Source organism: Oreochromis aureus, linkage group 8, assembly GCF_013358895.1.
Source record: "Oreochromis aureus strain Israel breed Guangdong linkage group 8, ZZ_aureus, whole genome shotgun sequence".
Lineage (NCBI taxonomy): Eukaryota > Metazoa > Chordata > Actinopteri > Cichliformes > Cichlidae > Oreochromis > Oreochromis aureus.
The window spans coordinates 16,677,689-16,695,166 of NC_052949.1; the positions used below are offsets into that span (position 1 = coordinate 16,677,689).

At 39.1% G+C, this 17,478-nt stretch overlaps 1 protein-coding gene across 1 annotated transcript; it reads right to left on the reverse strand.

Moving 5' to 3' along the window:
• Positions 1-1,220: 1,220 nt before the first annotated feature.
• On the reverse strand, positions 1,221-16,956 carry LOC116332112 (alpha-tectorin-like). Its single transcript, XM_039616104.1, is given in 27 exon segments — positions 1,221-2,055; positions 2,153-2,255; positions 2,359-2,518; positions 2,688-2,939; positions 3,197-3,357; positions 3,471-3,610; positions 3,613-3,654; positions 3,791-3,910; positions 4,012-4,286; positions 4,568-4,848; positions 4,943-5,338; positions 5,845-6,041; positions 6,182-6,582; positions 6,810-6,967; positions 7,423-8,021; positions 8,461-9,013; positions 10,071-10,654; positions 10,746-11,322; positions 11,412-11,812; positions 12,064-12,229; positions 12,364-12,459; positions 12,560-12,838; positions 15,023-15,138; positions 16,116-16,130; positions 16,482-16,505; positions 16,625-16,685; positions 16,939-16,956. Coding segments are annotated over 26 exon segments (6,273 nt in total). The 5' UTR covers positions 16,671-16,685; positions 16,939-16,956; the 3' UTR covers positions 1,221-1,924.
• Positions 16,957-17,478: the final 522 nt, after the last annotated feature.

Genomic DNA, 17,478 nt, shown 5'->3' on the forward strand with positions numbered 1-17,478 from the left:
GCCTCATAGACAAAGATGTTACCAAAAATGTCAAATGTTTGAATTGTCATAATCAAATCAGTATTAGATTGGCAATAATAAACCTGTACAGATTAGGTACAAAAAAATGAACTACCCAACATTTAAATAATAGAAATCAAGGCAGAAGCTATTTCAATCAGGAGAGATAACCTGGAAGAATTTAACATGATTTATTGAGATAGAGACTCTGATGATGGTTGTATTGTTTTTCATTTGCCTTTGTGATCTTTATGATTCTGAATATCTACCATGCAGATTACATGTAACACCATAGTAACCAGGAAATGACTAATTGATTTTCTTACTGTAATTCTTTCATTTTCATTTACTGAGAAATGAAACTAATATCAGTCACATAAAAAATATAATCAATAACATAATCTTTGTAATTTAGCTTTGATAAAAATAACATTTATCCAAAAATGTTCGAGCGGCAATGATGACAATGTTATATGGATGATATAACATTGTAATATATAACTCTTATGTATTTAGGTCACCAATTATTGTACACCATTAGCCTACTTAGAGAAAGAACAGGCGCTTAGTTGGCACGTGCAGGCTCAAGTTATTCATTGCTCCAGTGACAAGTTGGCTTTCACCCAACCCAAACATTCCTGGCTTTGAGTCAAAGTACACCCAGTGCAGGATATACACGTCCACAGCTCCAGCACTCATGTAATTCAAAACTAAACGTGACATTGGCACACACACCGTCCAAGACTGTGTGTGTGTGTGAATCCACACACATCCTTGTGTGTACCTTTAAGATATATCTTAAAGGTACCACCTGCAAACAAAGGAGCACAGATGTGGTTAACAATCAATGAGCAACAATTAAAACTGTGTTATTTAAGAGATCATTGCTACTTTCTGTTTCAAATAATAAGCACAAAGGTTTTAACAGATGAGTCACTGATTTGTTCACTAATTGTGACAGCAAATATAGCACATTGTGTACAAATAGCTTTAGCTATAAAATAAATCCATAAAAGTATCGCTTGTTACAACTAAGTGCTAAAGATCAACTTCCTAATTTGGCCTTCACCTTCAATAACAGTATGACTAAGTGACACTTTATTTAACAACACATTTCATTGTATATTCTTACTGGGGAAAAGAAATAGGCATTGTTCATAATCAGATTTTTATTAAATATTATGAATTACTTTAATGATTTGTGATACATTTAGGCAATCATTTATTAACTTTTATTTCAAATGATAAAATGAAGCAAAAATAGTAATCATGTAATGATATTAAATTGTAGCTCAAACAGTAGGTACCCAGTTTATTGTATTGCACATATTACTTTATTTTGTAAATCCATAGTAGTGCTGGTTGAGTGTCTGAGAGACAAGTATATGGTCCACTACATGCATTAGTTAATCCTTAGAGAATTTAGACTAGAATATGTTTTGCATGAGAGGTAGGCAAACAAGTTCACATCTGTGTTATATTATATTGATATTAGTGTGTCTCAAGTTCATTTTACATGGTAGTTCTTCATAGTCATTTGCTTTACACTGCAGTGTCATGCAGAATCAGAGTCAACATCAACTTATCTAAGTTATGAGTTGATTATTGTTCTGGCTTGATTTGCCCCTCATTATCCATCATTATGTTAAATATGACACAGATTTAATTATAAAAATCTACACACAGAAATCAAGGACAGAATAATCTTATCAGCAAACAGTGAATACAACAAGAAGATTCAAACTATAACATCCTGCATATTTTATCCCATTTAGATTTAAAGCAAACTTACTACACACCTTACCACAAGTACAGAAACACTCCTCAAGAGAAAGGCCACTCAGATGAAAATACAATCGAAAAGTAACTGAATAATAAATGATTTAAAAAAATATGGATCATTTTTCAAGAGTTTTGGCAATTTCTAGACTGGAGTTTTGGGAGCAAACCGTTTGACCAGCAGGGTTACCAGCATGCTGGCTAGGATCAAACTGGCTAGCAGGGCCAGCAGAGGTGTCACCTGGCCTTGGCCACTGCTTAATTGCATCACTGGGTCTGCAAGAGAAGAACCAAAGTTTATGTTTAATGTGTCCATAAACTTTATGGCATCTATAAAAGTACAAGGTGAAGAGACATGAGAGCTCCTATGTACCTCTGCTTCCTGGCCTTGAAACAAGCGGGCCGAGTGAGATGGATGAAGTATCATGGAAAGATGCGTCCCTCCGAACTCTCCTGGGGTAACCCGGGTAACAGCGCTGAGGGGAAAAAAAGATGTTTAGAGGCTTCTGCTAATTTAACAGTTTCTAATTTATAAGATAAGAATGAAAAACAATAAGAATTAAAAACATTGGTACATACAGCTGTACAATTGTTGTGTCTCAAAAGACACAGGTGGACCCGGCAATGAAGGTAAATGGATGAATAGTTGGTAAAAGTGAACATCCTGAAGGAGAATCGAGCCTCAGTGGAGATGCCGTTCTGAATCAGCTCTACCGTTCCATCGGCTTCATTGGGACACCTGGAAGACAGGCAGATGTTTAAATATTCCAGATTATAAAGCAAAGAAGCAGAATTCATTATGAGGAAGAATTGGTGGAGAAACTGAGGAGAGGTCTGTCTGGGGCTGATTCTTTCAAGTTTTTAAATAAGTATGGTAAGACAAGGTGACGTTGCAAAAGTTTTCCTACTCTGCAGTAATAAGATCCCAGCGGACGGGGTAGTTTGGCGTGTTGACTGGCGTGGCCCAGCAGGAGTCCAGAACGGTGGAGATCTGGCTTTGATCCACTCCTTCTGTTCGCACCTCCACATATAACCTCTGATTTATTTCCATTTCTATGTTTGTGTCACTCGTGAAGGGAAAGCGGAAGCCAGGGTCCCGGAAGGGGATCATTCTCATGCTGTAATGTCCTTGACCGGTTGCAATCTTCTTCCTAATGATGCTATAAAAAACACAATAATGCTACAAATGAGTTCCTTACTAAATGATGAAGATTATTAACATGCATGAACATCAAAAAGTGTAATGTTAATGTGCAGCAATGTTTTTATTTTGTCTCATTGTCAGTATTGTGATCTTAAAGCACTAGGTTTCAAAATAAGTTCCCAAAGGATGCCTGGAGTGCACATTTAACTACATAAAACACTAAGTAAGTAAGTATTGTATATACTGCATAGGAGATGGTATTATTATTATTACCTTTCTACAGGATTGATGCCCACAGCCATAGACAGGGCCTGATTCAGAGGGTATTCGCAGCAGAAACGCAGACTGATGCTCCTCTGGCGGTTGATAAGACTTCCATGAGGATCCACAACACCCTGGATGGTGTTCTCATACATGAAATGTGTTCCATTGCTCTAAAATTAAAAAAACAAAACATTACAAATTGAATATGATGTCATTTATTATATAAATGACAAGACATGACATAACGGTGACTATCCGTAATATTTTGGTTTTGTAACTGTACCCTGAGTGCTGTCCCACACAGATGGTTGTCATTGTCAAAGTGGAACACCAGTCGTCCATACTCAAGAGTCCCATTGCAGGATTCATCTTGGAGATGGAGGGCATCAGAGTGAAACCCAGCTCAAAAAAGCTGACAACGGAAACAGACATGGTGCCTGAACTACTGGCACAAGTGATGGTTGAGTCTGTTAATACAAGTTTTAAAAGAAGAACAAGAAAACAAATAACTAACAAATCCAATTTTTCTTGTACAAACTGCACTGCAGTACCATTGCCAATGACCTAAAAATAAAACAAGGATTAAATAGGAGCTTCCTTCACCATAGCTTTCATTGTTGCCTCGGTGGTGGTGTTCGTCACAGAAGCAGCCATAGACACCGTCCTTCTTACCACACCACTCGTACTCTGTGCAGTCCAGCTGTTCACAGGGGTCTGACTCCTCTGCAGAAGAAGAGGGACAAGGATACAATAAAAGAAAAACCTGTTAAGCTCTATCAAAAGGCATCAAAAAGACATCACTTAATTATCCAGCACAAACTTACCACACAGTAAACCAGAGCGCCAGTCAGGGATTACTAGCCCCAGAACAGAGCAGGTTCTCTCATAGGCTGAGACAGCGGAACACAGCATGCCATTGGCTGGAGTGTAGAGGCAGAGGTCGTAGACACAGGAAGTGAAAAATGGCTCGGGGTCAGAGTGCAGGTGGCAAGCACTGAATGGACCGGTGGTGTTGGTGATGACACTGCAGAGTTGGGAGTATTCTTCTCTAAAGGTGCAGTCATTCAGTCCATCATCATTTTCATCAGTGGAGCCACATCTGGAAAAGACATTATATGTTTAACACTTTGGGAAACTTTGTGTACTTTGGTAAAATGTCCTGTACATATACACTCCCAATTCACACTCAACACCACCGTACATTTATTATTTTTACTGGGATGTAATATATATGCTGTTGTCCTTAAATGTACTGCTGTGTTGTCCATAAAATGTCCATAAAATCTTCTCATTCAAAGCAAGACATTATGTTATATGAGTTGATGAAGGTCAACAAGACTCGATTTTTGGAATATCCTAAAGATGTTCCAAACAACTCACCCTGGTTGGCTTCTTGTTGACTTCCAGCTCTGTCCAAAGTCATTGTCATTTTGTGCCAGTGTGCCACTGGGTGAGACTTTGTCATCCCCAGAGTCGCCATTGAAGTTTCCACACATACCTGTGACTCTGTTTTGACGGTTTTGGGCGATTCTTACCAACAAAGTACTCTGGCCATCAAACTGGACCACCAGGTCAAGTGCATCGACGATTATGTAGCTGCCTTCTCTTACCACCTGAGCTAAAGTTCCTGCAGTGGTGGGAAGAGACACTTCTCCATTTACCTGGAAGAACAAGAGTTATGAGAGACATGCGAGTGAGGAAGTGCCTCCTATGCAAGGGCTGATATGAGATTAACGTAGAAAGCTTAGTATGTACCATTGCTCTTTTATTGGGTCCAATCCTGATGTGCACACTTTCTGGATAATTTGAGAGGTATATGTCCACTGCAGACACAAATGACACACGGTTGTTTCCACGGTGATTGTTGGTGGCTATCACCTGAAACTGTGTTTCATTAGTGCCATGGTTCGTGCTCTCAGTGATGATGTAGGAGCAAGTTCCCTGGAAATGAGCCACTGCTCCATCAAAGGTGATGTAGTGTGGATCCCCCCACACAGTGCAGGTGGACATAGCATCGTAACAGCCCAGCTGTCCGTCTCTGATGGAGCACTCTTGTGCAGGAGTACAAGATGCAGCAGAACATCGCAGGTCATTGGGAGCGTGACATTCACATCTCTGTGAGCAACCGTCTGTCCAGAAGGACTCGCCAGCCTGTGTGAGAAAATGTAACAAAAAGAGGAAGAATGATCACAAAGCTGATGGTAAATGGACTGGTTTTTATCTAGCACTTTTCTACTCTGATCACTCAAAGCACACAAAACTTGCCTTATTCACTCAATCCCTTTTTTTCTGTGCTCTTTATAGGAAAGTGCTTTCTATCTGATCTGCACACACATTCATACTCTGATGAATGCATCAGAGAGCAACTTGGGGTTAGCATCTTGCCCATGGATATTTGGCATGCAGACTGGAGGGATCAAACCACCAGTCAAATTAGCAAATGACCTGCTCTACCAGCCGAGCTACAGCTCCAACTCCATCTTTATCATGGATACTGACTCTGCATGGGAATTAAATTATTAAACTTTTGTGTTTGCCAAAGTACACCATGAATTTATTGGTGTCGAGCTGTCATTGTTAACTATCTGCTCAAATCCTTGAAATGAAGAAACTATGTCCTTCTTTTATATAGCTCTATGGTCCTTTGTAGAACTTACATTATAGTAGAATCCATTATACTGGCAGCCACAGCGTTCCACTGGGACACACCTGGTTCCACTCCTGCGGTAGCCTTCATCGCAGAAACATCCCTCAGAGCAAGCCTGCTCACAGGTGGAATCACTGCTGCTTGCACAGGTGTGGCCACAGTCAGTACCACACAGCTCATAATGGCTGTTGGCTGGACAGTCAACAGCTGAACAAACAAGAAGACAAAAGATGGATGCCACATGGTTAAAAATAAATGTAATCATAAATTTAGATCCAAAAAAAAAAACTTATCTGATTAAATTGTACTTTATACTATATCAGCAACACAATGACAGTTTGACTCACTGCAGGTGGTGTTTTGTCTCCAAGGGTAAATTCGAACATTAGCAGAATGACAGGCTCTAACATATGTTTCAAGAGCCCTGCAAAGGAGGTCATGGCCTCGATTTCCTGCCACACACACGTCGAACACACAGTCATTGAAATATGGTGCTGGGTCCACCACCTCATGGCAGAAACTGAAGGGCCCATCAGCTGCCTGGATCACCTCACACTGATCTCTAGCGGGCTGTTCATTGGGACATCTCGGACATGATGAGCCACATCCATCACTGCAGGTGTAGTTGCCTGGAACTTTCCAGGCTTGCCCAAACTCATCTGGAGATGCGACTGTTATTCCAGATGGGGTGTAGAAGTCGTCATTTGAATTTCCATTGAAGTTTCCACAAAGTCCGCATGTTTTTCCCCTTTTGATGAGAACAGAAATATAAAACAGATTCATTAGTTTTACTGTAGGGAGGATTATCAATCTTATGGGACACCCCAAAAGATCATTCTGAACCAAGAAAAATCCTTTACATTGGAATTATATCATAAAAGTGTGGTAGTGTACAACTAGGAACTCTTTTAAAGGTGTGAGTGTGTGAGTAATTGCAACACCAGCTGATTTTGAGCAAAGATGAATGGCAGATACCTGTAATTTGGAGGCACAGTGATAGAAACTGTACTCCATCCATTGTACATGACGCTTAAGCCAAAATCAGTGCGGACAATTGTTTGAGATCCACTGCCAAAGATAGATACTCGACTCCCATTCAAGAGAATTGGTACATTTTGTGTTATTCCATTTACCTAGGACATGGGAAGACCAATTTGGGAAAAAGAAGAACATTTATTTTTGTTCCTCAGAGATACTGTATTTATTTGGCCTTTTTTCAATATTGATATGAAAGAGTTAAATAGGATTGCAATACAATGCTAAAGAACACCACAACTATTTAACAAGGCTCTTTAACAGTTAGTTATTTGTTGTTGGTGTGATAACAAATACATGTACAAAGTGCTGTTAAATATAACCACAGTGACGCTCTCTAGTGAAAAAAATGTGTAATGGCATCACTGTTTCCAGACTACTTTATCTTTAACATTCCTATATAGCAATTTCTCGTTGAACATTGTAAAACAATACTTGCAATTAAGGAGAGGTCTGTCTCATTTGGTAGGTTCATCTGCAACTGTCTGTGGCTTTAAATTTTGTCTTTGAAGATGTAAAATATGAGTAATTGTTCAGAAACTGTTCCGCTCACCTCTACCATACCCCTGTTGTATCTTGACATGTGCACATGATAGCCCCACACATTCACGAAAACGTCTGCTGTGACTGAAACTGTCAACCCATTCAATGCCTCATTCTTAGCTTCCACAGAAAACTGATTGAGGTCATCAGTGGCATTACAAAGGGTCACCAGAACATAGCGGCAGGTTCCTTGGAAATCATAGGCCTTATGATCAAAGGTGATGTAGTGAGGGTCTCCAGAGGCAGAGCATGTGCCAGAAGGGTTGGGATGGCAGCCAAACTCGCCCTCCACCACACGGCAGGACTCCTGGGGGCCACAGGAGTTGGGAGTACAGCGGACGTTCCCTGTAGTGCCGTTACAGGTACACAAGCTCTGACATTCTTCACCATCCCAGAACTGCTCGCCACTTTCGCGATAGCGTCCTTGATGATAACATCCACAAGATGTTGGTAGAACACACTGGTCGCCATTGAGAATAAAACCATTGTTACACTGACAACCCTCCTGGCACACAGTATCACAGGTGAAGGGGAAAGAGAGGCTGGGGCAAGCAGAAGGACAAGTTGTTCCACAGAGTTCATAATGGCTGTTTGATGGGCAGGTTAGTGCTGTGGAAAAAACAAACGTGTTAATTTTTGATAGAAAATTTTCAGAAAATTATGCAAGGCTCTGTTTAGATAGGCTCTCTCTGTGTCTCTGTCTGTCCATTTCATTACATGTTATGTCGTGCTCTTTCCTATCTGTTATTCAAGTACTAGTAGCATTATGTTCTAGCATGCTATGTAATGAACCTGTTTTTTTGAAAGAATGTGTGAGAAAGTCACTTTTATCTTCTCAGGATAAGTGTGGACCGGTTCACATTAATGAAAAGAGTATAAAAAGGCTCGGCAGAGATTTTGTCAGTTTATTCACCCAAATGAATAAATGTGTTTAAACTCACTGTTCCATGTGTCTCACTTGAGAATTTTTAAAAATAATTTTAAACAGACATTTTTACACATTTGGAAACCATGTCTAGGATTAATTCAAAAATACTTGAATTCTTACCACAGCCAGTTGCATTTCTCCATTGTCCTAAGGCAACACCCTTCTGTTGACACATTAGTGCATAATCTCGTAGGACGTCACACAAAGTTGATGCTGGATCGCTAGAGCCCCTCATGATCTCCACACATACATCCACCTGCTGCCTTGGGTCAACCACAGACCAACAGGGTACAAATGGCCCATCTCGTGAGCTGAGAATGCCACAGTACTCACTAGAATTGTAATTAGTTGTAGAATTTTGGTTCATGCTTTCCACGCAGTGAGCAGAGAGAGAGCCATCTCGCCAACTGTCTCCAAAGTCCTGAGAATTGTTGACCAGGACACCATTGGGTGTGCGGAAGTCATTGTGTGGATGACCATTGTAGTCACCACAGAGTCCACCCAGGGAACCACTGTAGACACCAGGAGCAGTGACACGGACAAAGTGAGGCCAGACTGTTTGTACAGTTACACCAAAGGAAGTGCGAATGATGACACTGTAAATGCTGCTGTGGAAGATTTGGATTCGGTTGGATGGAGTGCTGAAAGGCAGCCTGATCAGCTGACCGTTAACCTAAAAGATATTTAAATAGTTATACTAGTAATAATAATAATAATAACACTTTCAAGTAAGGACCATATTAGGTACTACATAACAAATAAAGAATGAATCATGAGTTTGCTGATTGTTAATGAAGTGCTCATCTGTATTTCCACAGTAAGTCCTAATCTTAGTATTTATTCTGGATAACGATTATTTACCAAAGAACCAGTTGGGAGATACCATATTAGATCATTTTCATTTGGAACATTTTCCAGATTGACTCTTAGAGCTAACTGGTTCTCCTTAATGGAGTTTCAAAACTGCAACAGCCTCCCTGTCCTCTTCTGTTTATCTTACATATTGACTGTTTTCATTAATTATGCTTTAAAGTGCTATTTGTTTCAACTGCTTCGTTATACACCACTGTAATTAACCCATGCACCCATTCTCTCCCGCTTATCCTTGTCAACTGGGGGCTGGAATGCAACTCAGGACCTTCTTGTTGTGAGGTAACAATGCTAATCAACGCACCACCGTGATGCTCCATTAACATTTGATGTATTTGTGTATTTATGATGTGATGGGCAGAAGCAGTATATCAGTAAAACAAAACAGTTAATTAATAACATTTTACGAAATGAAAATAAACGTAAAATGAAATTCTACTATTATTAACTTTAGTATACTAAAGAACAAGGAATTCATCCTGAGAGGAAAAGAAACAACAATGAAAAGGTAAAGGAGAGTATTGAAAGGTAGCCTTTCCTAGTTCATATTTTCTGGGGTAACATTCAGTTATTACAGTGAAAACAACAATGAAGAATAATGTTCAGATAATTACAGACTGATCTCTACTTAATAATTCAATATTATAGCACCCTATCTCCAAAGTATTTTTAAGTAAATCATTATTGTCTACTTTACAGAGTTATTAATGGTACTTATATAAAACTCTATCTGATCAGGTCATTCCTGATTTGTTTCCCACTCATTCTTTCTCTAAGCAAGTCTTTGTGGGGTTTATTTTTGTTTTTCATTATGACACATTAATCTAAAATGACTGTTCAATTGTATTTCTGTCATTTACCTGAACTTTGCCATTTATTTCCATCTCAACGGCGACCTCTGTCCCCTCTGCCTCAAACTTTAGCACATTGGAAAAGTCTTGCTGGTCTCTTGGCACTTTTTCTGCTGTCACCGTGAAGTTTGGGTGGCTGGACAGTCCCATAACTTTGGCAAGTGTCAATCGACATGCCCCAGGATATTGGTATGTCAGTCCATCAAATGTCTGATATGACCCTGAGCCTCTGATCAAGCATGTTTCATAGCTATTTGGTCTGCATCCTCTTTCTCCATCCTCCACCCTGCATGATTCAAATGACCCACAACCATGAGGCTGGCAAGTCATGGAGCCATAACTGCAGCTACAACGTCTCCCACAGTTTTCGTCTAGTATTACAGTTTGTCCAGAGCGGTAGTAACGGCCCTCAAAGCTGCAGCCACACTCATCGTGAGGGACACAGACCCCACCACTGAGGATGTAGCCTGAATCACAGATGCAGCTTTCCTGCGCAGGGAGAGGACAGTTGTGGGTGGAGTTGGGATTGATACAAGTAGCTGGACATCCTGTACCTTCAGACTCAAAGTGGCTGTTGGCTGGACATGGGATTTCTAGAGAGCAGAAAAAAAAAATAGATTTTAGAATTCGTGGCATTTTAATAAAATAATATTTTGAAATCATTTAAATAATTGGTTAACATACCACAAAAGCCGGGTCTCCTCCAGCTTTGCAGCTGAATACCATTTTGTTGACACTGACTTGCGTACACACTTAAGGCTTGACAGAGAATAGGTTGGTACCCTCCTCCTACACACAGATCATAAACACAACTGTCCACAAAGGACTGTGGAGGAAGTTGTTGATGGCAAGCAGCAAAAGGTCCAGAACTGCTGCTGAGGATACCACAGTGGTCAGTGTTGCTGTACAATGCTGTCTGTTGTGCAGTGCAGCCAGCACAGGCCAGACCTGCACACTGTGGCCCACAGCCAGGGTCATCATCCCCAGATGCTCTCCAGCTGTCAGCAAAAACCACATCAGAGCTCACAAGCTGGCCCTGGCGTGTGCGAAAGTCATCTTGAGGTTGATTGTTGAAGTTTCCACAAAGACCGCATGTTGCATTCTGGTAAGTGTAGGGCACACTGATCTGGACGTAATGATTCGTGTCGTAAGACACCATTAAGCCAAAGTCAGTGCTGACGACCACAGAAAAACCTGACTCATAAACCTGCACGGTGCCATTGCTAAGGGAGAATGGAGTGGATGCAAAGTTCCCGTTAACCTGTAAAAACACCAGCATACAGAAAGAGTAAAACATACATGTCACAAACACATATCACCGTAAGTACAAACTTGATTCTTATTCCATACCTTAGCCTGACCACGACGTCCTTTGACAAGCTCAATTGTGTCATTGTAGACATGCACTTTCACCAGTCGTGTCCAAGAGACTCGAGTACTGCCTCTGTGCTCATTCTTGCCCTCTACTCTGTAGTAGGGCAGTCCACTGTTACATTGCTCAGAGAGAATATAAGCACAGGTGCCCTGAAAGTGGAACACTCGGTTATCAAAGGTGTAGTAATGGGGATCACCACTTATGGTGCAGGTGCGTCTCTGCACTGTCTGGCATGAAAACTGAAAGGAAGTTTGCTGGCAGATCTGTGAAAAGGAGCACGGCTGGTTGCGGCACTGCAGGCCTGCTGAGGTACACGTGCACTTCTGTGCACAGGTCCTGTCACTCCAGAAGGAATCACCAAGCTGCACGGGTAAACCTTTGAAACAATAGAAAAACAACTACTTTAAATGTTTTTACTTCCACTTGAAAACATTTTTACTACTCAAGCAGTCTTAATTTTTAAGGTTTTGAATTAATTTTCTGTTATTATTTTCACAGAGAGACACTAAACATGAAGGGATTGAGAAGAGGACTATTGTTCACTGTATAACAATACTCTTTTCATGGAGTTTTCAGAGAATTTTGATAAGTACATTTCTGCAGCTGACTATTGTGTTCAGGCCTTACCATTGAAAGTACAGCCTCTTGATCCACGGTCCGTTCTGAAGGCCCAGCGACCGGGCACATGGACATTGCTGCTGAGACGGAAATTTGAGAACTCTCCTGTTGCGTTTTGTGAGAATGATCCAGGGACGGAAAAATGGTGAGTAGAATTGACTGTGTCATATCCAGCCTGAAAATGACATGTCACACTATTAAAAATAATTGCATGGTTATATTGTATTTATATATGCATGCATTTCACTTAAAGTAAGAGATGGCCACAAAAATTAAAAATATATGTATTATATTTTAAATGGTACCAACCTGTACAGAACGAGCTGTGTAGGCTATTTCCCCATAGTTCATCAGCACAAATGAGTACTGGCCACCAGATATCAGGACAGCTTGGACTGTTGTTTGCTGAAAAAAAGCAACTTCTTGTTTTTAAAGTATATATATTCATAGGTATTATAACCATATGCTTCATATTGATTGCATAATTTAGTAAGAGGTGACTTACTGTTCCAGTCAATGGATAATATGCCACCTGATACCATGTTGCAACAAAGACCCAGTTTGCATTAAAATTGAGTCCTGGGAAGTATTGATTAATGTCCTGTGTAGCTTGCTGGAGAACACTGCCGCTGGTGTATTGGTTGTAGTAGATCTGACCATTTCCTCTGTTGTCTAAATCTGTCCAGAATGGAGCGATGATGTCTCTGGATCCATACATTGGAAACAGTTGGGGGGTGAAGCTAGACCATGGTGCATCAAAGGTTAGATGCCCATTGTGGTTTACCTAGCAAATAAAAACATTCTTGTAAGCAAAAATCAGTATAAATCAGGTATCAGCTGTGGGCAGGAATACACTTCAGACACAGGTGTTGATCAGTTGTTATTGAAATGGCGGATCTGATATCCGTGTGTTGGTCTTGTTCCTGCATCATCATTGGTAATATTGGTCCAGTATCAATATTGCTTGCATTGCTTCTTTATATACAATACTTTCTTCTGGAACAAATTGTAAGCATTTCAACTGTCTTGAGTGGGTGTGTGTTTGGGTATCTCCTTCAGGCAGATTTCAAAGAAATATACCAGAAATATTATATAATTCTTATCTAAAAAAAATACCATGATTTTTTTATTCTTCACTTTTATTGGGACAGAAATCTTGCTATAATGCACAAAGTCTCTGTTCGTTTGCCCACAAACCCCTTATTCGGATATCATCAAAAGATCATTTTGTATAGCAATCAGACACCAGCAGGCTAAAATTACGTTTAGTAGCTGAGCCTGTGCTACGTCCCTACAGTGCCTTAGATAAGCATAATTTTCATTTCACAACAATAACTTCTCATTTATATTCACAAAAATGGGATTACAAATGATATATTTTGACACAATCACATTTCCAAACATGTTACCAAACAAACACAAACATGTGCTAATTAACAAAATCAGGAACAATTCTTAAATAAGATTTGAAACTAGCGATTGAGGAAAGTTTTTACTGTGGCCACGGATGAAGGGAAAAGAAAGTTGTTGGGTTTTTGTTTTTGTTTTTTTTTTAATACACTGTTTTCTTTTGAAACCGTGTGAGTTGTCCCTGGTGGTCATTAGAAAAAAACATATATTTAAGGGACATATTGCGAGCAGTGACTTCACTTTCATACCCAAAAGCTACATCCAGCCATCTTTTTTTGGAGTCTATGATAACTCATCACTGCTCTATAGCTACATTTTTCTTATAAGCAATTATTGGCCCTACACTCCACCACACATTCAACTATTTTTTTATATATTTTGGTATTGGATGGAAATGACAAGTATGTCGTGGTCCGGGTGAGTGGAGTATTTTTTTGTGTCTCCTCCCCTGGGCGGAGTTGACCTATTTTCCTCTCTGAAATCGTGCCTGGAGGTCGCGGCAGTATTTAAGGCCAGTACAGCTGTTCATAGCCTGGCCGCTGGTCTGCTAGCAAATAGCTACACCTACGTCAGTTTCTGCACAGACTCCAGTTTCATTCTCACCTACCTGCCTCTAGGGCAGTGGTTCTTAACCTGGGTTCGATCGAACCCTAGGGGTTCGGCAGAGCCTCCGCCGTGACATGCACGGCTCATTTTGTGCACCAGTAAAAAACATATCTATGTCTTGGATTTGAAAAAAATCATATTTTATTTTTCACTAAAGAGGGGTTCAGTGAAAGCGCATATGAAACTGGTGGGGTTCGGTACCTCCAACAAGGTTAAGAACCACTGCTCTAGGGCAACTCACTTGGATTTCTGGAATCGGATCATATCCTTAACACTGAAGCTGTCTTTCCCTTCCCCCCCTGCTCACACCTCCACCTGCAAACAAAGTTTCTGACCTCCGGCCCATAACCCGCCTAATCATGTCAGCACTATGAATTACTTCCTGGAACCCTGTTGCATAATCATGTCCACACCGCTCAAGTTCATGTAACCTGTGTTCATTAGCCATTGATCCCAGCTCACATTCATGTTTATGGTCTGCACTGTTTAGCTATAGTTTTCCACGTTTGTAAATAGTATTGTCTCACTGTTGTATATAGTCCCCTCACTCACTCCCCTGCAAATAACTCCCTGCACATCTCGCCTGTGTTCTCTCGTCACTGTAAATAAATTATTTCACGTCACACTTCGAGTACCTGTGTGTTGAATCTGCACCTTGAGTGCATTCTGCCTGACGGCCTCCAGCTGTGACCAAGTAGGCTAGTAGTTAGCAGTGGGTGGGACCTAAATGTACTCTGCCTCTTATCAGTATTAATAATTTTTTAACATTCAACATATGTTGAAATTATGTAGAAATTGAACATAAATTGTTACTTTCATAACAGCAAATCTTTCTATTTTTTAAGCATGTACAATTCAATTCTGTTGTAACTGATTTGCCAACTGGAGAATGAACATTTTATACGTCTGCATTTTGTAACAGCCTTAGTTTTCCAAAACATATTTTACTTACATAAATCTGATTATATGACTGTCCAAAATACAGGAAAGGACGCTGTAGGACAATAAGAGGAGAACTTCCATCGTCTGACCGAGAGCTTGTTGTTCCAGATATTGGATAGAGGGTACCTTAAATGAGTAAAAAAGGATTTTCCCAATTATGTTGCAGTTTAAGATTAAACACTGTATCCTACAGATTCCTTTCTTAATAAATACAACCCCAATTCCAAAAAAGTTGGGACACTATAGAAAATGTAAATAAAAACAGAATTGAGGGGGAGTTTTTTTTGCAAATCTCAGAAACCTACAATGTATTTGAAATTAAACATAGAAAACAGTTTGAACTTTATCATTAAAATATATATATTGGTTCATTTCAAATTTGATGGCAGCAAAACATCTGAGAAAATTTGAGACATTGGCAGCAAATACCTGGGGAAAAAATTGGTACCTAAAAGGAAAAAGGTGGAGGAACACTTTGCAGATCATTGCACATTTAGTTTTTGTTTAGATTTTTATAGATTTTACACTTTTTGGGGGATTGGGGTTGTACAGCATGAAGAACCAGAATAAATCCTTTTGAAAGCATTTTGGCCTTTCATAGCAGGAAGAGTAAATCGAAACACAAAAACAGAGCACTATAGAGCTGAAAACTACAACCAACAAGGAGGTGGTGGCCTCAGACTGAACTCAGATCAGATTATTCTAAAAAGTCACCTGATGAGGTAAGTCTTATATTAAAATAATCTGCAGCTAAAACATTGATGCCAGAGGAAAAAGTTTGGATTACTGTTAGTAAAGAAATCTCTTAGTGTTTTCTGTTTATAAAAAAGTGACATTTCCAGTGATACCAAGCATTGGTGTAGATTACTATAATAGAGTTCTTGTATAACATGATAGGTTGCTTGGTTTATAAGAACAGCACTTCTTTTTACATGCTTGTCTAGTGGCAGCTATATAATATAAATATAAAGTAATATAGTTGATACTAATAATAAAAAAAGACACTATAAGTGTCCAATACACACATTGCTCCCTCTGACGGCACTCATTGTTGGAATCAACAATGCAATCAGCTCATGAGCTTAAGTTATATATGAACTCACCTGATGTCACAGGACCTGTTACAACAGACAGATAAATAAGTACATAGATACATGTATACATACAAAAGAATTAAGTTTAAGGCTACTCAATATTGTAATTATGCACTCAGTAACTTAAGTTATAATTTAAATGATGTCACAGGATCTGTAATAAAAAATGAATACAAACATACAAGTGTACATACATAAATCATGAGTTTAAAGCTACTTCATTAAAAAACAGTGACTATAGTAGTTTGTCTTTGTTGTTATCCACTGGTATAATCTCAAAGTATGATCAAATAACTAATTATATTGTTTGATAGCAGATAGATCTCCAGGAGAATGTTAATAAATTATAGAGAGGTGATCAAAGTTTTCACGTACTTGTTGTCTGAGGACTCACATGGCCTATCACAATAAACACATGTGTTTGAATACAAATCTGAGAATCCTCACATCGTTAAAAAGCAATAAGCTAATCAATACAACAACAATAAATTATTAGGCTGATTTTATTTAATACTCACCTATAATCACCAAAAGCAGCAAAAACAATAAGGTTTGACCTGCCATAAGTCAAAATCAAACCTGCTGAATGAATATACATAAATTAAAATGAATAATAAAATATTAAAAGCATTAAGCGGGCATACACCATGTATATGTACACATTTTTTTTTTTATTTAAATGTTCCCAGCTAATAATATTTGTATTTCTGTTTAATGTCAGTAAAATCTAAACATGGCTTTATTAACATAACTATAGACTTAATATATTAACAAAAACACTCCCAGAGAAGTCTGAAAATAATTTTTAGTTTAAATAGAATAACTGAATTACCTTGTCACTTCTTCTTTGGCTCAAATACGAAGCTAGATGAAGCTGCATGACTCCATGCAGCAATGCTTTTGTACTGCCAGCACTGGCACAGTTCCAATAAATGTTTTTGGTCTTACCTGTAAGGTACACAACATAGTCTAAAAGCACATTTGTTTCCTCATAACAATGAATCATACTTTTGTTCATATAGAATAATGACGCTTACCTGGGTTATTGTGCTCATTAATTAAAAAGGAGATTTAATAATGTAACAAAGGCCTGAGTAAGGAATTTTAAAATTGTCTAGGTTCAAGTGTTATCCAAGAGTTAATTACTTATCACTGTACCCAACCTTAATTTCCCCATACCTAGTTTAATAATGCCCACAGAGGAATTTTAAAGTTTAATTCCCTTCATAGCACTTGAAGAGCAGGTTGAGTAAGTAGTGAATTAGAAGTGTTAAACATTTGTTTCAAATATTATACTGGCTCCGTGTTATGTGCATGTGTGTGCTTGTATTCTATTATTGTACTTAATAAAACCCTGCAATCCACATGTCAG